This window comes from Xenopus laevis, chromosome 6L (assembly GCF_017654675.1).
Source record: "Xenopus laevis strain J_2021 chromosome 6L, Xenopus_laevis_v10.1, whole genome shotgun sequence".
Lineage (NCBI taxonomy): Eukaryota > Metazoa > Chordata > Amphibia > Anura > Pipidae > Xenopus > Xenopus laevis.
The window spans coordinates 89,945,563-89,969,602 of NC_054381.1; the positions used below are offsets into that span (position 1 = coordinate 89,945,563).

At 37.0% G+C, this 24,040-nt stretch overlaps 1 protein-coding gene across 1 annotated transcript in view; it reads left to right on the top strand.

Annotated features, from left to right (window-relative positions):
* Positions 1–24,040, top strand: part of LOC108719099 (tumor necrosis factor receptor superfamily member 11A) — a 51,257-nt gene that overhangs the window by 13,838 nt on the left and 13,379 nt on the right. The window contains exons 2-7 of the mRNA XM_018267722.2: positions 2,432–2,507; positions 10,128–10,253; positions 14,283–14,426; positions 16,367–16,460; positions 18,412–18,491; positions 19,463–19,567. Coding sequence (XP_018123211.1) covers positions 2,432–2,507; positions 10,128–10,253; positions 14,283–14,426; positions 16,367–16,460; positions 18,412–18,491; positions 19,463–19,567 — 625 coding nt within the window. The remainder of the gene's footprint in view (positions 1–2,431; positions 2,508–10,127; positions 10,254–14,282; positions 14,427–16,366; positions 16,461–18,411; positions 18,492–19,462; positions 19,568–24,040) is intronic.

Consider the following 24,040-nt stretch of genomic DNA (forward strand, 5'->3'; position numbering starts at 1 on the left):
AAGCAAGAATACTTTTTTAGTGCTAGTAAGCAAAAATGACTAGAACTTTAATACTGTATTGAGGAGTATCACTGTAACACCAGTTGCTAACTGATCTGAACATGCTCAAATTCTGGACTTCGGGTTTGGGCAGCACCAAATATACAGTATGTTGAGGGGCCATTAAAGAAATGTCAACATGAAAAACAAATCATTACCTTTTTTCTGCAGAATAAATGAAAATGTATTTTAAAGGAACAGTTCAGTGTAAAAAATTAAAACTGGGTAAATAGATAACTATGAAAAATAAAAATGTCAAAAATGCCAAATACCAAAAATGTAATCTATAAAGACTACAGTGGCTGAATGTTTAACATAATAGCCAGAACACTACTTCCTGCTTTTCAGCTCTCTAACGCTGGCCATAGACGCAAAGGTTTTCGGACCGAGTGTGGAGAATCCCGACATTTTTTCGTCCGGCGGAGATCGATCGTTTGGTCGATCAGCCAGGTTAAAAGATTTCTGTCGGCTGCCGATAATATCTTTGCGTGTATTGCCGATTGTACAATTTTCAATGGGAGACTGTCACTAGCTTTTGTCAGACATAACTTCCATACAATTGCTGTCAGGGGCAGAACATCAGCTGACCTGTTCTTTTCTACTTTATTTGATTGGAATGGTTAGTGTCAGGTCGGGAGATGGGGAAGTCTGATAGTTCGATGATTTGTACGATTGGATTTTTGTGTCTATGACCAGCTTAACTCTGAGTTAGTCACCGACTTTAAGGGGGGGAGGCACATGGGACATAACTGTTCAGTGAGTTTGCAATTGATCCTTTGCATGCAGGTCAGATTCAGAAGCAAACAGTTATGACCCATGGGGCCCCCCTCAAGTCACTGGTTAACAATCAGTGGAGCTGTAAAGCAGGAAGTAGTGTTCTGGCTATTATGTTAGACATCCAGTCACTCTAGACTTTATACATTACATTTTGACTAACTGTGTTGAAAACAGTTTTAGTTTGCACAGTCTATCTATTTACCCAGATTTATTTTTACACCAAACAATTCCTTTAAAGTAACTTTCGATTTATTGCGTTTATTGAAAGTGTTAAAAAGGGATTCTTCAACTACCAACACTTTTTTGAGTTCACTTGTTTTCAGGTAGTTCACCAGAAGTAAAGACTTTTTTGAAATTACTTTATTTTTTCTGTTTGTGATTGTTTTTCTGATATTGAAGTTTAAAGTTTAATTTTTCATCTTCTCATTGGAGAAGTTATAACGTATGCAATAGCAAATACATTTAGAAGCAATTTCAAAATCATTACAATGTTTAAATTAGTAAAAATCTATGTAGAATTTTCTTTCATCATACACATTTTTTAAATTTTTTAAATTTTCTTCAATCTTACACATATTTCAAATACATTTTGGATTGACATCCCCTTTAAATGAATAGGAACAGAGTTGTTTTTAATTGTTCAAATAAAGACACAGGAATTATAAAAAGTTCACTTGTAACTTGCATCTATTCTTTCTTATCCCTAGTAATCTTTTACAACAGAGCAAAGTATCTAGGTGAGCAAGGTCATAGTACTTTGCTTATTTTGATAATTGCAGAGTTGTTTTAGGTGTCCATCGCCGGTTCCCTGCAGTGTAAGCAATTTTCCTTGTGTTTTAGCTTTTGTGCACATGTGCAGTAATTGTTATTTCATGCAAAAGACATAGTACACGTGTGCAGTAAACATTCTGCGTTGTTGGAACGGCATTTGCGTGTCATTAGACATCATTAGACTATGCCATTCAAAATTTACACCACCACACAGAGTGCGGCACAGATCTTCCAAAGAGTGTGTTTGACAAATTAACAGCTCTGTAGCACAAGACAGAAGACATTACAGGGAATTGAGTAAATGGGCCAGATTCGCTTTGATGGTTTATTACATGAAAACTTACGGGTGAAATCCAATTTGATGAGAGAAGACCCCTAATTCAGTTCAAGTTTTCCCCCATATAATTTAATCCAATGTGGTAAACAGTGAGATAATGTTTTCTAATTGAATTAATAGATAAGGTTTTCTTATGAAGTTGAATCTGGACCATTGCCTGGAATGCACGATATCTGTTTTTTTGTGGGGATCTTTTTGTAATGTTGAGCTTTATATATTAAAACGGGTTTTGCTATGAATATGAATGTATGCTACCTTAGTACATAATATTCAGTAGGATATGGTTCTGTCTTATTATTACAGAGAAAAAGTAAATCAGAAAAAGAATGAACAACTACTTGTTAAAGTGCAGCACAACTGACAGTGCCATCGTCATAATTTGGAGCTTTCCAGCTTATGTGTTTCCAGATAGATTGCCTGTTTTTTTGTCTATTAAACTAAATAATATTGTGAAATGTTAACTATAATATTATTTCAGTAGTCTAATATTTTGTCTTTCTTCTACAGTTACTTCATCAACCCCAGTGTGACCCTGAAAAGGAGTATGAATCAAATGGAGGCTGCTGCAGTAAATGTCAACCAGGTATATTGATTTTTTTATTGCTCTGTCATTGTATTGTTAAAAACTTGCCCTGAGTTTTTCTTTCCTTCATTTTTATAACATTTTCAACACTCTATTCTATGTTTCATGTTCTACTAATATAGAGATTTGAAAAATAATTTTTAATCATTAAAGGTGGGGAATATATTTCATACTGCTACAAAGTATATTTCTAAAGGTTGCACTTTTAGGGAATAAAAACCACAGCAAATGGTTCCTTCTGTCTTCTGTTGTTATTTTATGGATATTTTTTATTGGCTCGTGGTTTTATTGTTTGGAGCCTTCATTGTTTGGATTCCTTCACATAAATAGAGCAGATAACACTGCCTGTAAGTGAAGGCAGCTGCGAGATTTGCACTCTCCTCCTCTTTGTGTAGATACCAAAACATTGTGCATATCATTGAATTGTAGCATTAGCATGATTTCTTGAGCTACACCAATAATAAATTGTCTTCACTGGCTATAATGGTCTGAACAAAACATGCACTGGGAGGTAAAACATGTTATAGCAGGAAAATCCAGTTTAGGTGTTAGTATGATTTTACATTGCAGATGTTCCTCCAAACTGACTTAAACCAACTTTAAATGAAATATGAATTATTCAATAACATTTCTGTTTGCTAATATCCATATCTTTTAAACTCATTCATCGTGGTTGCCTAATAATTATGATGAAAATCATCTGCATAATAAACAATTAGGGCTTTCGTTTTTTATTTTTATTATTTTACAGCATAGTTATGTACAGTAATATTTTCCTCATATTTTAACCAGCTAAATGTGTAGAACGCTTCCTAATCAAGTTATCTGTTCTGGAAAGCTGTGTAATGCCATCCACCTAAAGTACATACAGTATTAAGGTGAGATGCTAGTGCGTGCTTTGATATGCAATGAGAAGTATTTAAAGGCATCACATTAACTTTTTTTTAACTAGAATTGGACAATTCATAACAGATCAATTTAAGGACAATAAAACTGAATGCTATATATCACACTTTGTCCATGTATAACTAATTCGGTGTTCTCTGGATATGTCCCATGGCATTATAGTGACAATATTTGTTGTAGTCTATCACAATATAAAAGTGACTCAGCCTGTTAACTAACTGAATTAAACAAATAGCTCAGACGTGCTCAGAGTAAATCTTGCACACTCACCCGATACAAGTGCACCCATCAAACTTCACCCTTAATCTGTAGCTTGAGGTTGTTCATATGAACATATAGAAAGCAAGCATACATTTTTGCCACTTTTTCTTAAAAGTTCATCTTTTATTCCATGCTATTAAAATCAGACATTGGCCAATAAGACACAGAGCACAACAACTACTGCTATAGTAGGAACAGTGCAGAGATTGTACCACAGTGGGGTTCTCTTTCTCTCTCTTTTTGCGACATAAGTGTGCACACTTATGTCTCAACATCCTTGATAAAGGTCCCAGTGGGAACCAAAACATTGGATACAGCATGTTGAAATAAATCATATTTGAAGAAAAACTGGAGTGCTGGTCCTTAACGAAACATATAAATGTATAGTTTAGTAGAAGGACCAGCACTCCATTTCTTTGTGAAACAAATGTGTCTTTATTCAATGCATATCCAACGTTTCGCATTAGGGCCTTTCTTAAGGACCATTGAATAAAGACACATTTAATTCACGAAGAAATGGAGTGCTGGTCCTTCTACTAAACTGGATAACAAATCTTGACCATTGCACCCAAAAATAGGTGACCTGTGATACCTTCATATTTTACAACAGGGGATACTTTATTATAATACACAAATTGCAGTCATGACACACAAATTATACCACATAATTACTCCCTAACAGGAAATGAAAGCTGCAAGGGAGATGTTACTAAACAGAAAATGGTTTCTTTTTTTAAAGGCTATTGCTGTCTGGCCCTGGAAGCTGTAGTGTTCTGGAAGGAACAGGCAATCCATTCCAGTGGTCTAGTTCTTATATTGGAGCTCACTTTCCAAAGGAATGCTAGTCTTGTGGAAAGGTATTTTATTGTAGTAAATGTGTTAAGAAGGTAAGCTGTCTTTGTTAGGAACAGGGGCTGGAGGTGCTGCTTGCACTGCAAGCTGCAGAGGGAGACATAACCAGGTGACTGAGAGTCAAAAGTGATTGAGGAAAGCCAGAAGGTGAGACAGGGGAGAGTCAGCAGGGCTTAGTATGGTGAGAACCCCAGAGTAGGGGAAACTTTTGAATGTGTTGAAACACTAATGAACTGTGTTCCTGTGACTTTATGTTGGGAAGAGTTTGCTGAAATAAACCTGTTCTTTTGCATGAAGACTCGGTGTCCTTGTCTTTATGCTCTTGATCCTACACTTACCTGCCTACCATAGCTAATTTCCTCAAAAATTACATCTACAGGCAGCTAGCTTGTCACAATATACAGTATATACACTGTATATAGGCCTGGTTTCACTGGTTCGAATGCAGGCACTGCGGGACATTTCTGCAATATATATTTTCTTTCTTTCTATACTTTTTTCTTTCTCTGCCCATTTCTGTACATGACCCAGGCATTTTCCACTGCATTCTCACCCTATACCCACACAATAAACCAGATGCGTGACACAGCTTTATTAGCAATACAGTATCCTCCAACATTAACATAATGTGCATAAAATATATAACATAACCAATTTTATTATACATTCTGAACCACAATATATAACAATGACATTGTATAAATCCATTATCCCCTGAGCCTATGTCAGTCTGCCCTTCCTTTATAAAGCAATATCCTCTAGCCGCAACCTCCTGGCTCAGATGATACGCCGTCAATCTGTAGCTCCTTTTAGAACCTCCACCAAGTTGGGGCCCACTATCTCATGCTGAATCTATTGCCGACCTCCAGCCCCTCTGATGGTCACCCACCTTAAGGGTTAAACCATCCCCACCATGAGTATGCCTCTCCTAGCAGCGGCACAAATTTTAGTGCCCAGCAGACTGACAAGGGCCCGTCCCCTTGCTGTGACTGATAACTTCTAACTATGCCAGTACGTACTCCTCAAATGACCTTTTCCCAAATCACACCTAGCTATCTTACTCCCCCCTCTTCTGAACCCCCACTTAGTAACCGCAACCCCCTCTGCCATCTATGTCATCCTCAGACCCAATTCTAAGGAAGGGCGGTGGGGAACCTTACTTTCCTTCTTATAAAATGGTGGCACTATGATCTTAACATGGCATTAAGATGGCCACTAGTGCCCACCCTTAGCCTTAACACCTTCTTTTTCCTTCTTTTCTTCTTTTTAAATACCCAATTGGGATCCTGCTTGGGCTAAGCCTGGGTCATATTGCCCCTCCTCAAAGCTCTGCTGCTATCCATGGCATTACTTTCTGGTTTGTCATTGAATGCTTCTCCTTAGGTCCTGTCACTGTCACTGTGCTGTCTTCCTTTCTCTCACTTTGCACTATTTTACTCTTGCTTTCTTATAGGGCACCTATTGAAATTACCCATGTCCTTTATCAAGCTTGCAAACTATAATACTGATACATTTAACCCCTTTTACATATCTCTGTTATAGCTACCTTTGGTTATTGTTGTACAGAACAATAGAAAATGCAGATTAATGAAAGTCACTTATATAGCAAACACTTTAAATTATTGTTATGCCTGTTATGGACCCATTTTGTAATTCAAGATCTGGAGTACCAGTGTTATTGATACTGTCTGTGCATTCTGCAAGGGAGTTTTGAGCTGTATTTTGTCAACATTAGTTCTAGTATCTGTGGTTAAGAATATTTGTGATTTTATGACTGTGTCAGTGCCAGAAAATAACAACTTTTGTGTAATTCCAGCTTGTGTAATGTGGTTTTAAGACTTTTATTGCAGATCGTCAATGTCCATGTGTAATGAATGTAAGTGTGCTTGAAATGTCAGGCTAATACCCAGTTGCAGATGTGTAATAGCCAAGTATATGTATTGGTTGCTTAGTATATGAAAAAGTAAACATTAATTATGGTTTATTTAGCCCTGCGTTCATTGTAACTTGATGTAGCTTGATGTTCTCACTCTCGGCCCCAGACAGACAGCATGTGCACTTTGCTTGAAGGGAGTTTCCATGCAGGTCCGTAAATATCAATAAAACTTGCAGTGCTGGTTAAAGTCCATGTGCATATGCATTTGAACTGTTAGGGTAGAGGGGGAGAAAATTTTGTACAAATACAAGTGGTATTTAATAAAGCACATGCGTCTGCACTTAAAAGAGAGGAGAGCACATGGGAGTGCACATTCATTTTCATTGAATTGTATGAATAAGACACACGTGAAATTGGAATAGATGGGGAGGCTTAATGCCTATGAACTTGCTCCTTTGGGAATAGAAGACAAACCAGATGCACGGGGGGGGGGGGCAGGTATACAAGAAGCAAATGTTCTTGCATCTCAGATCCAGGAAAGAAAAATGGCAGTTACCTTGCATTGATTCAGATCAAGTTAGAATAAACATGAATATGTACTGCTGGATGAAAAAAGAGAAACTGGAGAGGGAAAATTTTCTGAAGGGGAACTGTCTATCCTGGTTTTACCCTGCAGAGTTACTGTGGGAGTGTAATGTGCATGTGATGTAACAAAGGTTGAATGGATCACAGTGTGTTCTTGTGTGTTATTTGCATTTTAATTGTTAATTTAATTTAATTTAATTATTGTTGTAAGATTAACCCTGTATAACATGTTTAATGCTGTTTCATTCTATCATGTTTTTTTATTGGGATAAGTATGTAACACTCATGGACATATAAACATGAAGAAAATGAAGACTGTTGCTGGAGTTTTATTTTAACATGTTAACATGTTAACATATTTTTAATAATACCAACAATAGTTTCCTGGCTTCAAACATCGTATACAGATCAGAGGTCATAGGTGGAGAGAGATCATTTTCAAATGCATTAATTAAAATATGGGACCTATTATCCAGAATACTCGAGACCTGGAGTTTTCCGGGTAATGGATCTTTTCAAAATGTTAATCTTCATACCTTAAGTCTACTAGAAAATCATGTAAACATTAAATAAGGATTAATTATATTTTAGTTTGAATCAAATACAAGGTACTGTTTTATTATTACAGAGAAAAAGGAAATATTTTTACTAACAAATTAGATTATTTGTCTAAAATGGAGTCCATGAGATTGACCTTACTATAATTTTTGCATAACCGTTTTCCGGATAACGAATCCCATAACTGTACCACTTTGTGCCAGTGTTGCTTACAAAGGTTTTAATCTAATATGTAGTTAGCCCCCATTTGTTGCTGAAACAGCTCTCAATATTTTTGGAAGGCTTTCCACTAGATTTTGGAGCATGAAACAAAAGCATCAGTAAAGACACTGATGTTGGGCATTTGGGGCTGGCTTGCTGCTGGAATTTTGATTCATGCTGAAGCTGTTCATTGGGATTATAGTCTGGGCTAGTGTATAGGCCAGTCAAATTCTTCCACACCAGACTCAATAATCCATGACTTTTATGGACCTCAGATTGTGTCAACCCCAAACTGCTGCCCATGAAGTAGAAAGCAACCTAAACATATTTTATGACTTTTGTCTAAATTACTTGATTCCACTGGAATAATCACACACAAAGGGGCATATTTATTAAGATCGGAGACAAACTTTACAGGTCATGTTGCCCTTAGCAACCAATCAGATCTCTACTTTTGCGTTCTACCTTGTAGGTGACTATTGAAATCTAATTCATCACCACTGATGTTTGTCTACAATAATAAATATGCCCCTATTGTTTTTCATTAAAGGAAAACTATACCCCCCAAACAATGTAGATCTCTATAAAAAGATATTGCATAAAACAGCTAATATGTAAAATGCTGCTTCATGTAAATAAACCATTTTCATAATAATATACTTTTTTAGTAGTATGTGCCATTGGGTAATCATAAATAGAATTGCCATTTTAAAAAATTAGGGCCGTCCCCTGGGATCGTAGGATTCACTGTACTCACAAACATACCAACAAACCATACATGTTAGGTCACATGAGCCAATTAACAGACAGAGTTCTATATTTTGCTTCCACACTTCTTCCTGTTACAGTTAGAGTTGTAGTATTTCTGGTCAGGTGATCTCTGAGGCAGCACACAGACCCTCACGAAATGGTGGCTCAAGGCAAGAGATGTAAAATGGCAATATTTACTTAAATATATATTCCAGTTTGGTAAGATTCTTTAATATGCCACTTAATATGATATGAACTATCTGTTGCTTAAGTGTTCATTTTGGGAGTATAGTTTTCCTTTAATAGAGAAAATGCCTATGCCGCCCCCTGCAGGGTTGTTATATTTTTTACTAAATCTAGGACTGTAAAATGGACTGATGGTGTCAGGTGTATGGGGTAATCTGCAAAAACATCCTTTTTTTTCTTTTGTTCATGATTTATTAAGCGGAAAAAATAATTGTGAGTTCATGTAGCAGGTGTGAGTTGTAAATTTAAGCTGATTTTTCAATTCAAGTTTTCAAGATTGATTCAAATTTTGCCAGACGCATTGGAAATGCAGATTAGAATGTTATCTGACTGGATTTTTAAGATTTATTAAATTCAACAAATTTCAACAAATTTAAAAAATTGGCAGCTTACAGCTGGCAAGTTCATGTAGATGTCAACGGGAGTTGTAAATTCCATCTATTTTTAACTACGAGTTTTCAAAATTGATCCAAAGTTTGACTCATTTGGAATGCATGTTAGAATGTGGTTTCAATGCATTCAAGTTTTTTGACAAAAATAATTGTTTAATAAAAAAGTGCACATTCCACATTTTTCAAGTTCTTGAATTTAATGAATTGTTCAGTATAAAAAACAAAAACTGGGTAAATAGTTAGACTGTGCAAAATAAAAAAAAATGTTTCTAATATAGTTAACCAAAATGTAATTTATAAAGGCTGGAGTGACTGGATGTCTAACATTGATTTCCACTGATTGGTTACCAGGCATTAACCAATCAGTGACTTGAGGGGGGGGGCGTATGGGTTATAACTGTTTGCTTTTGAATCTGACATGCATGCTAAGGATCAAACTCACTGAACAGTTATTTTCATGTGGCCCCTTCAAGTTGCTGACTAACGTATTTAATATGTGGTGTAAAAAATTTACGGAATGATTCAGCACACATCGCCATGTAGAAAATGATGTAAAAACTTGCCAAGTTTTTTTACATGTTTTTTCTCTGAGCAACTTCCACTGGAACTTACTTATAAATATCTGAAGCAGTGTAAAATAACAGCAGAAAATCTGGTGTACGCATGCTATAAAATTTCACACACCTTAATAAGTTTGCAATTTATTTTACACAGCTTTTTATACTATTTCTTTCTGCAAAATTAGTTTTATACAGCATAAGAAATAGGCCCTTTTAGAAATATTAGAAACATTTTTTATTTTGCACAGCCTATCTATTTACAATGCTGCTACCCCATATCATGGAATGGCGTAAGACTGCTCAAAGCAAACACATTATTTGTGGGACAGTTACAGTTTAAATAATACTGTCTCTTTCTTTTCTATATCTTCAATTATAAATAAAAGATAATTAAGAGGAAATCGTCCTCTAATTTCAAGTGTTTTTTTAACAGGTTTTTCCATGACCTCTAAATGCACTGATTCTAAGGACACCAGCTGCAATCCATGTGGACCTAATGAATACATGCCATCCTGGAATAATGATTACAAATGCTTTTCTCATCATATATGTGATTCAGGTAAACTCCAATGCTACTGCATGGTCAATTAATTTTATAATTCTTAAACTGGTCATTATAATTCTTAAACTGGTGATTTCTGCAATATTGGTACAGTTTACCTTTGCCATTTTCCAATATGCTGTGTCAACTGGCCACCATATAGATGGGCAAATTGTGCTGATTTAACTGATTGGCCACTGATTAATTGGTCAGATCACTTTGTAAAAGTGGTTACATATTACTACAGTATGGGGCATTGTTCAGACTTGTCCAGATATGAATCAGATAGGTCTAAAATTCCAGCTGGCATTTGTTAGTGTCTCTGCAAGCAGCCTCTAAGAGGGCCAAAGATCCACCTGATATTGGCCACCAACAAGGTATGGCCAAACTCAATCATGGTATTTATAAATCCAAGTTGAATCCCTTGAGCATAAAGGCTTATATTGCATATAAGTTTTGCTGTGATATTTTGCTAGTCTTCTCTTTAGCAGTGATGGATGGCATAATAGTAGTTTATAACAATAAAAACACACACCCACACCCTGATCTAATCTGTGGACTCTATATTAAATTATTATTTTTATGTATGCCAACCCCTCTGGCAGTTTTCTCAATACTCCAGTTCCAGGAACAAAGTGAATCATAAGAGATATTGAGTAGTATTTTTTAGAATGGAGGAGCAGCAACCATATATATATAAAAAATGTATAGTGCAAGTGTGCACCTAGTAAAAGCAAGTTATAATTTGTTTAGGTGTCACCCTCTGCCTTTGGTGCAATAACAAACTGCTCCCACGCAGATGTATGTATGCATAGTATGCAAAAGCTGCATAGGTTTGCTGTGCTAAACACAATGTCATTATAATGTTACTAGTAGTTTTCTTTGAATTCCATATTGTTTTGTCCATTGAAAACGAACTGCCAACCAAGAAAGCACTCTTCCTTTTGCACATTCATTTCAGATGCTCGTGTTAATTCGCATTTGTTATCACCCTCAAAATAAATAAATATTTTTCATAGTTTGTTATGAATAGGATAAAATACAAGTTATGTGGCGTTCCCAGAGGTCCTTATTAGCTGACATTTCTTATGTGTAAAGGCTAAGCAGAGGATATGTTATTCCCTAGTCCATAAACCCCAGTAAGGCCAAGTAGTTGTCATGCAAAGTCCTCCTTCCCTTCCTCCCAAACAGCAATACGATAGGATCGCAATATGGCCCACTCTCCCTGGTAACTCATGATAGCTACCACAGTAGCCATCTTTAGCTACTTAATTTCCTCTCCCAGGCTCTCTGGCAGTGATCGGCAGTTGAAGCCAAGACTAAATCGGTTTCAGCTACAGTAGAAATGAATGGGGACACAGGAAGAAATGCAGCCCCTTCTTTTAAATGGCATTGTATGCATTGAGGAGCAGGAAGTAGGGAATGCAAGTGGAACGGAACTTGATGTGTTCCACCTGCATTTCGTGGTTTTCAAATATCTGATTATTTTGCAAGGTTGCCACACTAGTGGATCTTTGCCTGATTTGGCCAACCAGGCAATGGGCTAAATCAGGCTGATCTTATTGTACTGTTGGCCTAGGTCTACAAATGAGCTGATTTTTTTGCCTGATTTGGCCACCCATGCGTTGAGCCAAAATTAAACAATTAACGAGTGATCCTCGGAAACTACCCGCTTGCTTTAATGTGTACATAATTGTTGCAAATAAATAACCTATGTACACATTATAACAAGAGCCTGGTTACTAAGGATTATTAATGGGCAATTGTTTCTATTAACATGGGACTGCTGCCAATTTGAAACACATTTGCACCAAACAAATATGTATAATACCCTTTTCCTTCCCTGGACCACTGCAGAGTTGTGTGTTCATTGCACACAGTGCATACAGAGAGAATACAAGTTGATATACCCTGATGCAGGGATCCCCAACCTTTTTAACCTGTGAGCAACATTCAGAAGTAAAAGGAGTTGAAGACAAGAAAATTGTTCTTGGGGTGCCAAATAAGTGCTGTGATTGGCCATTTGGTTGCCCCTATGTAGATTGTCACCCCACATTGAGGCTCTGTTTGAAAGTACACCTGTTTTTTATACAACCAAAAATTGCCTGTAAGCCTGGAATTCAAAAATAAACACCTGCTTTGAGGCCACTGGGAGCAACATCCAAGGGGTTGGAGAGCAACGTGTTGCTCACGAGCTACTGGTTGGCGATCAATGCCCTGATGTATTAATATATACAGCAGTCACTGTATGCTAAAATCCCCAATACATGCATATGGGCCAGGGCTGTGGAGTAGGTACATAAATCCTTTAAATTTGACTCCTCAGTTTTTGGTACGTCCAACTCCAACTAAAGGAAGACCAAAAATTTAAACTGCATCAAAGTAATTAAAATATAATATACTGTTGCTCTGCACTGGTAGAACACTTTAATTTTGTGGTGTTGCTGTTCCTTTAATATACACTAACTTTCCATGTTGAAAGAAGCTAAGTACACAACATACAAGGCATTTTACCACTGCCAAACTCAAAAATATAATCCACATTCTTTGGTAATTCTAAAACAAAATCAGAATTAAACTACATAAACCAAACACAATTAGAAAACCTAAAACAATTAATTAAGCCTGACATATAGCTGTAGAATAGCTGTTAAATACAATCCAAAATCAAATAAAGTATTGTTCTTAGAAACAGAATTGCTTCTGCCAAATCCTCCCTCATAGAAGCTCTTAAGTCTGATTTGATTGTTTTCAGTGCTTGAATTTAAAGTTATTAGGAGTCGGAGTTGACTACTTCGACTCTAGATACCCAATATTGCTTCTGACTCCACGACTCCGACTCAACATCTCTGCATATCGCATATGGGTTTTTTTTAATTCTAGCTGCTTGAAATTAGGACCTTGTTAAAGGACATGTAACATCAAAAATGTATACTTTTTTATATATGTATACATTGAAAAGAAATTAGCTTTTTTTTAATGTATACTTTTTTTTTCAATATATACTTTTTTTAAAAAACAAAACAAAAACATTTTGATGTTACTGGTCCTTTAAGGAGGTTTCTACTTTGTCACAATATGAGAATAGATGATTTTGCTTTTACAGAAGTAATGTTTTATATAAAATCTATGAGCAATGTAACAATAGCTGCATAAAAACGGCAAGTTTGAAAAAATAAAATGTTTGCCACAGAGAGTATCACTAATGTCAAACGCACATAAAAGAATAAAATGTATTAAAAAAGCAAAGCATAAAGAGATCAGACATATACATAAAGGAGGAAAAGGAAAATCTTAATATTTTGCAGGGGCACAGCACATTGCAGGTGTGCAAAAACTTTACATTACAGTTCATGGTTGCCGTAGACTCTTTTTCTTGAGCTGTGAAGTCTTTCTTAAGCTTGAAATTAGGTGCCCTTTACGTATAGACCAGGGGTCAGCAACCTTTACTATCAAAAGAGCCATTTTGCCCCCTCTTCCACTAAAGAAAAATAGTCTGGAGCCGCAAAACATAAAACAGATTATGAACTTTTAAAAGTTTTAACGTTTTTTCAATTTTAACAATTACAACAACAGAATACAACAAACAGAAGTGCAGTGTGTATGTGTAGGCCTACTTTGAAATAAATGAAACACTAAATAGCCCTATTAAATGCTAGTGTTCTAATCTGTTTAATGTAAATTCTGTTTCTGAAGTTCAATGCTGATCTTCCCTCTATTGTCTTGAGTGTGTGACCGTGGTAAGGACCATGATGAATCCTCTTGCTGCGGCTCGGTCTTACCTGTCACTCCTGGGACGTCTATACAGCCCTTGCATCTGCTGGTGGCTTCCTGAGTGACTGCGGTAAGCTGACCGTTAAATTACCCCAGTCACACAATCAAGTAGCTGCCAGCAGGTGCGAGGGCTGTATAGCCGACCTGATCGACCGAGCCGCAGCAAGCAGGATGAAGAGCGGCATGAGGCTCCGGAGCCTCAGGTTGCCTACCCCTGGTATAGACAAAATGATAGAAATATGAAGGTTTTATGTCAATAAATCTCTTTTCCAGGCAAAGCTCTGAAAGTGGAGTTTCATGGAAATAGCACAGCTCCCAGAAAGTGTGTTTGTGAGGAAGGATACCACTTTAGTCACGATTATGAATTCTGTAACAAAAATACCAAATGCATACCTGGCTATGGGGTGGTTCGTCCAGGTAAGTTCTTCTTGATGCTTGGTTCATTTAGTAAGAGGAAGAATTGACCATATGAAAAGTTGGAAACATGTATTTTAAACAGCATCATGTTAGTCCATTGACAGCTCTTTTTAATTTCATACATACTTTTAGTTGTTTATTAAATATCTCTGGCACAATTTGCATTAGCTATAGTAGGAAGTGATATTCCCAGGGTAAGTTCATCACCCAGTAATACAACAATTATTGGATCTTTCCACAGTCCACTATTTATTCACACATGCTTTACACTGAAGTTTGTATATGTCTATTAGAACTTTAGTACTTGCTATTGTTGACAGATTACAATGAAGCAATTTCATAGTGCAAAAGCCTGTTTTGTGTGCGTGCGTTTTTGTTGCATATGGACTTCATGCTGGCCATCAAACAACTTACCTGACAAACTATTAAATAAATAATAATTCCGTAGTTATTATATCCATACAGTTCCCTGTAGTATCACCAAATCCTCTAGAATTGCTGTACAATAACGCTTTATGAACTGGAATGATCATAGGGCTCATTTACAAATGCAGCTGGCATTCCATTCCCAAAAATGGATGCAGTCAGATCGAAAAATTTTCGCCATTCATTAAAGGTACTTGTGGCCTAACATGCTCCTTGCACTTCCACATAGTCACACTCAGGACTGGTGTGTCGGTTTCCCCTCCTGTAACCAAGAAACCATTAAGCTACCATCATCTCAATAGGGACAGTAGCTCCAAGGTTCCCACAGCGGGCTGATCAGTTGTGTGTTTATTGACATAGTGTAATGCTATTAAAGTATCATACACAAACATCATTTTTACACCAAATTCTGGAAACAGCACAATCCCAACTACATCCATCAAAATGTGCACTTCCCCCAGTACAGCCACAATTGTATGTTTGTATATATTTTTTTGTATAGCGCTCCTTGAGGGCAAAGCACTGTGCAGCCGCACAAAAAATTAGTAGAAGAAGCAGGGGGTCATTACATGTGTATTCACTACCCAATAAAGAAATAGGCCTAGCCCAAAACATGTTGTGTGTATTCACTACCCAATAAAGAAAATTGCAGTCAAAGTCTACTGCCTTGGATTTGTTCTACACAACTAATTTTTTTACAGGCTGATCTGATTTGCATATAAGCACAGGATAACCCATTGGACAAGCTGCTAAGTAAAATTGGTGAGCTACACTTATTCTCCAAACATTTGAACTAATAAGTATAAAAATACAATACACATTCTTAAAAAGAGTAGTTACAGTACGTATTAAGTGCTTACTGACAAGGAGATAAAAGGATGGAGGTCCCTGCCCCGTAGGGCTTACAGTCCAAATTACTCTGGAATTATGGGGAAAATCTTGCATTGTGGTTTTAAAATATGCCAATTTCCACTGTTCAAACTGCACTTATGGAGGCAAATTCACTAAAGCGTGAAGCGGCTAACGCTAGCACAAATTCGCCAGTGTGACGTAATTTAATTACTTTGCCGATTTACTGGGTGCTGGCGTAAATTTGCTAGCGAAGTGAACCTACTCTAGCGCTACTTCGCACCCTTACGCCAGGCGAAGTTGCGCTATGGCGATGGGACATAACTACGCTAATTCACTAACTTGCGCATTTTACTGAACGTTACCTCTTGCACAAAACTTGCCTTCACCACCTGAGGCCAGGTGAAGTGCAATAGAGTAGAAAGGGATTGCTTCAAAAAAAGTTTCAATTTTTTCTAAGTCTCAAAAAACGCTGGTGTCTTACTTTTTTAAAGATGATAGGCTGAAAAAGATTGTAAATGTTTTTTGGGGTACCCTCCTTCCCCCTACATTTCCTAACATATGGCACCTAAACTATACAGTGGACACGTGCTTATTAAATAGAACTATTTCTCCGGGTTGTCTAAACTCTTGTGAATAATTGTTTAATTTATCTTTTCCTATAGTTCAGCTAAATACAGATACCATATGCAAAGCCTGCCCAGTAGGATATTTCTCAAATGTCTCTTCTTCAAAGGAGTCATGCAAACCATGGACCAAGTAAGTCGTTTATGGAGGCATGCAGTGGACAAATCTTTAGACCTAAAATGTTAATATCTTAAAACATTTTTTCCAGTTTCTCTCATTTTGTAATAAAACAGAAGTTATTCTCCTTTCTGTTTACAATCAAAATGGTCTTTAATTGTAATCCGAACACTGCAGTTTGATGCGACTATCTATCTATCTATCTATCTATCTATCAGTTTAAAACAACAGTCAAGTGATTTTAACAGACTCCCAATATTGGGGAAATGGCACAGGTGCATCCTAGAGAAATGAATATTCACATGAAAAAAAAATGGAGCACATTTATTTTTTGTCAATAAAGGACCGTTCTTAAGACACCCCAAACATACCAGAATCCCACAACCTAAAATAGCCACTTTGCTATGGTGTCAAACCCACTCCTTATGATGTCATCATAAAACAGAGAATCAATGCAGATATCAAAAAGAGTCTTCCAAAAGTGTTTCACTTGATCATCAAGGGGGTTATTTATTAAAATTCGAGTGTTAAAATCTCGAAAAAATTTGAGTATTTTTCACTAGAAAACTCAAATTTTTAGAGGAAAAAAACTAAATTTTTTTGAGATTTATTATACCCTGATGCTGCAAAAAGCCCTAATCTGAAAATCTGACCTGTCCAGGTCCTGTATCAATGGGAGAGGCACTTAACTCAATTTGAAGTTTTTGTGGTCTGCGCTAGGTTTAGCCAGAATATCCAATTTTTGGGGGGATTTTCGGGAAAAAACTTCGGTTTTTGCTCTATTTTGTTGAGTTTTTTCACAATACTATTAAATTGAGTTTTCTATTAATGAATAAGTGAAATCAGGCATGGGAGTTTGGTAATGTTTTTTAAAATAAAATTTGAGATGAATTCGGATTTTTGTAAATAACCCCCCAAGTGTAGAGTGTGTGAGTGCCTCAACAAAATGTTAGGAGACATGAGTGTATTAAAAACAACATGACCAAAAGGCAGAAAAATAGGAGAGGGAGAGGGAAAAATAAAGTGAGAGCGCAAGGCAGTGCAGAATCAGTTGCAAAAGAAAATAAAGGACCACAGGCTCATAGTCATAGATTGATCATTACTATAAAAGTCACATGTACAAAGTAATGAGTGGCCTGGCTTTTGTGGTTTTCATAGTAACCACAGAGACATGCACCACACTATTCAGTGTGTAATGTTTTACTCTTTATTCTTTACTCACTGAATTGTGTGGTGCATGTCTCTTTGGAATTTCAGAAAACCAAAGCACTTCAACACTTCGTGCTGTGCAAAGCTTGTTTTATTGTGCCGGTTTATCACAATGAACAAAGTTACTTTGGAATGCACCGGATCCAGGATTCAGCCAAATCTTAGCATTTTTGGAGGATTCCATTTTGGCCTAACCAAATCAAAACCCAAGAAGTCATGTGACTTTAAAGCTGTGGACAACTGAAAATGAAGATTTGATTACAATTGATTCAATATTTCTCAAATTTCACATGCAAATTAGGGTTTATATTCATTTTGGTATGGAGGTGAATTTGTAGAAGATATTTAGCTACATTCAAAAATGATTGCTTCGGTGTAGCCCTAGTACAGACTCATGATTCCTGGCTTGCACTGCCAAATTATCATACATGTGCCGTGGTCCAGATAGCAGATAGTTCACTTTTTGCCTTGGTTGTTGAACAGATATTTTTATTCTTATATGAATGGTGTTTTGTCAGTAACGATATGTGCTTCATATTTTGTCCCATAGAGCAGCTTTTTATAGGGCTTTAGCTACCTTTTACAGTACTTGAATTTTATGTATATATGCACAGGATCAGAGGGGTAGTAGTTTCGCAATGGAAGGGCTTCCAGTACACCCTGGTCTATGCAGAACATTGCTGTGCATGTTATGGATGTGAGCATTTTAGAACCTGTTTATTGTGATTAATCCTATATATTTAATATTCTCTTGCAGCTGTTCAAAGCTTGGTCTGTTTGAGAGTAAGCCTGGATCTAACCATTATGATGTTGTGTGTGATCACCTCAACCCCAATCGTATGTAAATGCTGTTATTATTTAAGAAAAAGAAACAGTTTTATTGGGGGAGGGTGCCATTTGTAGGCACCCTCCTGTGATCATTAACCTTTAAACCTGTTGCACAGAGTTTGCAGCCTTCATTTATTTGCTTCTTCCTGTTGATATTGTTGTTTGTTTTTTTTTTAATTTACTGCTGGAATCAGGATGTGGGTCTAAAGTATACTGTACTATCTTAATTATGTCTTAAAGATGTGTTACACCCTCCCTGACCCATTCTGTGTGAACTATTAATCTAAACATAGATTGCAATATGACATGAAGCATTGTACTGTAAAACTCACCACACAGACACAGTTTAACCCCTTCAGGTTATTAAAAATGCAGCTTTTATTCACAGGCTGTATATGATTTTAGGGGAGGTACAAAGTTTTGACCTTAGGGGTTGGTCCCCCCAAAACATACAGCCTGTGGTGTGTTCATAAAATATCCTTTTGCACTGTGTGTAGGTTGAGTTAAAAGACTCTGTATTACATGTATATGGCTAAAACTGTTTTCTACAATTTCCATTGTACCTCATTTGTTTGTATGTTGTATCTTAATCCTTCTCAATAAAAATCATATTTCAGAAAATATATGTATATATCATTGATATCAAATTTACAGGCTGTCATCTTTTCTGAACGGCTGAAATACAGTTTGGTGGTAACTGTAGTTAACCACATAAATGTTTGTATACTATTCATATATACATATATTTTATGTGGGTGACGTGAAGGCAGTTCCTGTATGAGTCAGCTGTAAGGCCTAAATCACATGTACAGATATCAGCTTCCTTTACCTTTCTGACCTGATCTAGGTTTGTTTTCTGTTGGTGATTTTATAACTTGAGACATTGTTGCCCTTGTATGTCTTACCTCATAGAAATAAGTTATTGCTGTGTGAAGCAATACTGTTTCTCTCCTTGTCTAATGATTTTTCCTGTATTGCAGGGCAGAGGGTTGTCATTTTCATTGTTTTACCCTTGGTGATTACAATAATCATATTCATGACCATCTACTTTTTGTGCTGCACGAACCGCCTGAAAGATCTGAAAGGTATTATATAAAGTTTTCTTTCCAAAATATTTTCAGCCACACAAAAAATGGTGAATATTTGCTGTTTTTATTATTTTACATTATTTATGTCTCTTTGGGATGTGATAGTGTAGGAAGGTTAAAGGAAAACTATACCGCAGAACAATGTAAGCATGGGCGGATTTTCAATAAGGCTAGGGGAGGCTAAGCCTCCCCAAACCTGGCTGGCACCTAGAAAAAAGTTAAAAAATCGCTTACTGAGTAGCTTGTACTAACAGCACAGCGGTGAAAATCTCTTTTCCTTTTTGCCGGGTCCGTAATTGGCTGCATTCTGATTGGATTTTTCTGCTTCCAGCCTCTCCAATCAGAGTGCAGTTCCCATTACAGTCAGCAAAATCAACCAATCACGCACTCAGAAGTAGGCGGGGCTAGGGAGATTACAGGAACCGAAAGCACCTTGGCAGAGCAGTGAAAAGAATCAGTAAGCTTTGACCTGCACCTCTCTCTAACTGGTACTCTATATATATATATATATATATATATATATATATATATATATATATATATATATATATATATATATATATATATATATATATATATATATATATATATATATATATATATATATACTGTATCTTATACAGGCTGCTTAACTTTTTCCTGTGAAAAAGGAGCTTGGGTTTATTTGTTTGGTGTCTTTTTTTTTTTTGGTACTTGAAGGTTTTTGGTTTTTTACTTTTTTAATTAATTTGTTTGCAATCCTCATGAGACTGCATGTCTGCCAAACACATTAAATGGGCTAACACAGGGCTAAAGGTGACATAAATAGAAAAGCAGGATAATAGAGTGAGAGCAGAAGGTGACATGTGGGTGCAAGAGCAGTGTGCAGAATAGGGGCTTTCTTCTACTACCCAAAATAGAACGAGGCATTTGGGTACAAGAATTGGGTACAGTGGGTACAAGAATTAAATGCAGTAGTGGAAACAGTCAGTGGGGGGCAAAAGAATATTGAGAAAATAAGAGTACGATAAAGGGGGAACAAAGTGCAGAAAAATATATAAAAGATAGAAGATAATGTAGTGTGAGGGGGTATATGAGTAAAGAGTAAAAAAATGGAAGGAGATATTGTAGGAGGGAATGGATAGGGGAGCAAAAGGGGTTGGGGGACCAATAGATAATAAAAGTGCTTTTTTTTGTACAAGGGAAAGCGTAGAGCTTTGTTAAAAAAAAAATATATATATATATATATATATATATATATATATATATATATATATATATATATGTGTAAGGATATGTGTTAGCCTTGAGAAAAAGCACAGTTGGTGTTCGAAACGTGATTTTTTTCAATACATCTTGATTTTCTCACAAGTATTCCCGTCGAGTGCGGTACTATGTCACTATATATATATATATATATATATTTTTTTTTTTTTTTTTTGCCTCAGTAAGTGTGTGCCACAGCCCTTCTACATATATATATATATATATATATATATATATATATATATATATATATATATATATATATATATATATATATATATATATATACATATATATATATACAGGGCAGCCATCGGGGGGGACAGGGGGGAGAGTTGTAGGGGGCCTGAGGGTAAGGGGGGCCCGGCCACGCCACACTTACTTGATTAGCCGGGCCCCCCATCTTTCTGAGAGCTGCTGACATCAGGAAGACATGGACGTTTAAGGGGCCCTGGCCACCAATTTTCTCATAATGTGGGGGGGCGGGCCTGGCCACCAATTTTGGCCACTAATTTTTTTTTTTATGTGGGGTCCTACCCACCAATATTTTTTAATGGGGGGCCATGGCCACAAATTTATTTTTATGGGGGGCCATGACCAACAATATATTTTTATTTTTTATTAACATGTGGGAACCCTAGCCACCAATATTTTTTTGTTTTTTTACTGTGTGGTGGGGAGGCGGACCTGTGGGGTGGGGAGGGCGGACCTGTAGGTGGGGCTTGCGGTGGGTGCAGCCCAGGGGGCCCAGGAAATTTTGTTGTATGGTGGTCCTGTATATATATATATATATATATAAAACAGGGTTGTGTTTCTGTGGCAATGTTACAGTGTGAGTGCCCTGCCTAAATGCCTGATATGTCAGCACCCACTGAAAGTGTCAATATCCGCTACCTTAAAGTCAGACCCAGATTTACAATCTGGATTCTGGCAAATGCCAGAAGGGCTGCTGTAAGATGCCATAGTCAGTGACTATTTAGTGGGCTTGTATGGGTGACTGGGCCTATTTTAAATCCTAGTTCATGCCTGCTTACATTTGCTGTATGTACATTTTCTGGTGTGTCAGTATTCACTGCTTTTCATTGTATATGACATGCTAGTTTTGTTGTATGCACTGCACTCAGATCCTCTCTTTTTCACAATGCAGTCTCTTATTCAAATAAATGCATGGTTGTGTAGGGCCCTATAGGGATACAGGCCCTATAGATTTAATCTTTTCACCATTTCCTTGGGTTATTGGGTAGAATCCCTGTTACATAATAACCTTTACAGTGATAGGCTGAGAGATTTGACGACACTGCTCTGACTCACTCCTATATAGTGTGTGCAGGGAGTGGCCTCTTCCTCTTTTGCCTCTGGATGTGATTCCAGCTGGGTGTGCTCAGGGGGACTGAGTGCAATAGGCCCAGAAGAAGGCATGTGTCCAAGTCGGGGACCAGGTAACCCCGTGAATGAGGAACAGATATACTAGGGCAGACTTGTCATAGTCTCTCTAGGAGAGAAAGGCAGATAGGATAGAGAGAAAGAGCAGCTGAAGCTCCAACAAGGATTTGCAGAAAGGGAGTAGCTTCCCAGAGGCTCTGTGTGTTGCCTCCAGTCAGGGACCTCAGTGAAGAGGGACTGTAGGGTAGAAGCTGCTTTCCTGACAACTTCCAGGAGGGAAAGGTTGTACTGCATTTGCCTGTGTACTCTCTGTGTGAGCCTGTCTTTGTTCTGTGTGAACTCTCAATATGCTGTTTTCCTCAACTCCTGCGTGAGTACTGAAACCTGTGGTCATTTGCCCTTTTTGGCATAATAAACCGTTCCTGATTAAGAACCTCCTGGCGCCCAAGTTGTTTTTGTGTGCACAGTAGCCTGGGGGGGATGTAGTTGCACTACACCATAGAGGGAACACTTCCACTTAGCGAAGGCCCTGCCCTGGGTGTAAGTCGCGTGTAACCCATGCTCTAGTGTTCTAGCTGGTGAATTAACCCTGAGTGGCCCAAATAGGTGTTACAGTTGCTAGGGTAAGTTGGACCCTACCAAACAGATTGCTGAAATTGCAAACAGGACGGCTGATGAAAAAAAAGCTAAATAAAATAACAAAAAAAAACACAAATCATTTTCTGAGATTATCACTCTCTACAAAAATCCTTCCTAAAATAGGACACCTAACAAAAAAGATTACCCCTTTATTATGGATGAGAAAAATTAAGGGGAACAACTGTAAACTTAACTTGAGCATTTTGGGTTGGAAAAGCACTTCCACCTGCTCTTCTGCACGGTTCCCATTGAAATCAGTGGGAGGTGCACAAGGTAGTTGCGCGAGTAATTTTTTTTCTAGGAGCATGTAATACTGTATCTGACATTAGCATTAAGTCAGCTAGAGTATGGTCAACTTTAGCCTTCCCAAACAAAAAATTCACCCTCCGCCTATGAATGTAAGTCTCTATAAAAATAGATTTTATAAAACATTTCATATGTAAAACCATGTTCCATGTGAATAAACCATTTGCATAATAATATACTTTTTTAGTAGTTAGTGCCAGTAATCATAAATAGAAAATTGCCATTTTAAAAAATAAGGGCCGCCCCCTAGTATCTTACGATTCACAGTTACGTTAGGTCACATGAGTCAATTAACAGTTCTGTCTTTTGCTAACACACTTCTTCCTGTTACAGTTAGAGTTGTAGTATTTCTGGTCAGGTGATCTCTGAGGCAGCACATAGGCCATCATGAAATGGTGGTTCAAGGCAAGAGATGTAAAAGGGCAATATTTACTTAAATACACATACCAGTTTGGTAAGTTTCCTTAATATGCCACTTAGTTTGATAAAAACTGTTACTTAAAGTGATATTGACACTAAAAAACAACTTTTCAAAATATTAATGTACACAAAAGATTACTTATAAGTCATGTTGACAGTTTTTCGCTAATAGGTCTGCTTTTATAATTATTTGTTACTTGAAGTTCCCAAATCTGACTGTTTTGCCAACCTGACTGTCCGTTCTCAACTTGTCATTTAGAGTTTCTAATGCTAACACAGTACTGTTGTACAAATATGGCAGCCCCCTCATAAAGGAACATGGGGGATCAGATAGGTAACGTAAAATCATCAGTAAATACTTTTATGGCAAAATTATAAATAGCATGCAGAGACAATGTTATGATCAATGTAAAAAAGGTTTAATGTCAGGTGTCACTTTGGGGGGAATTCACAAAAGCGTCGGGAACGAAAAAATGT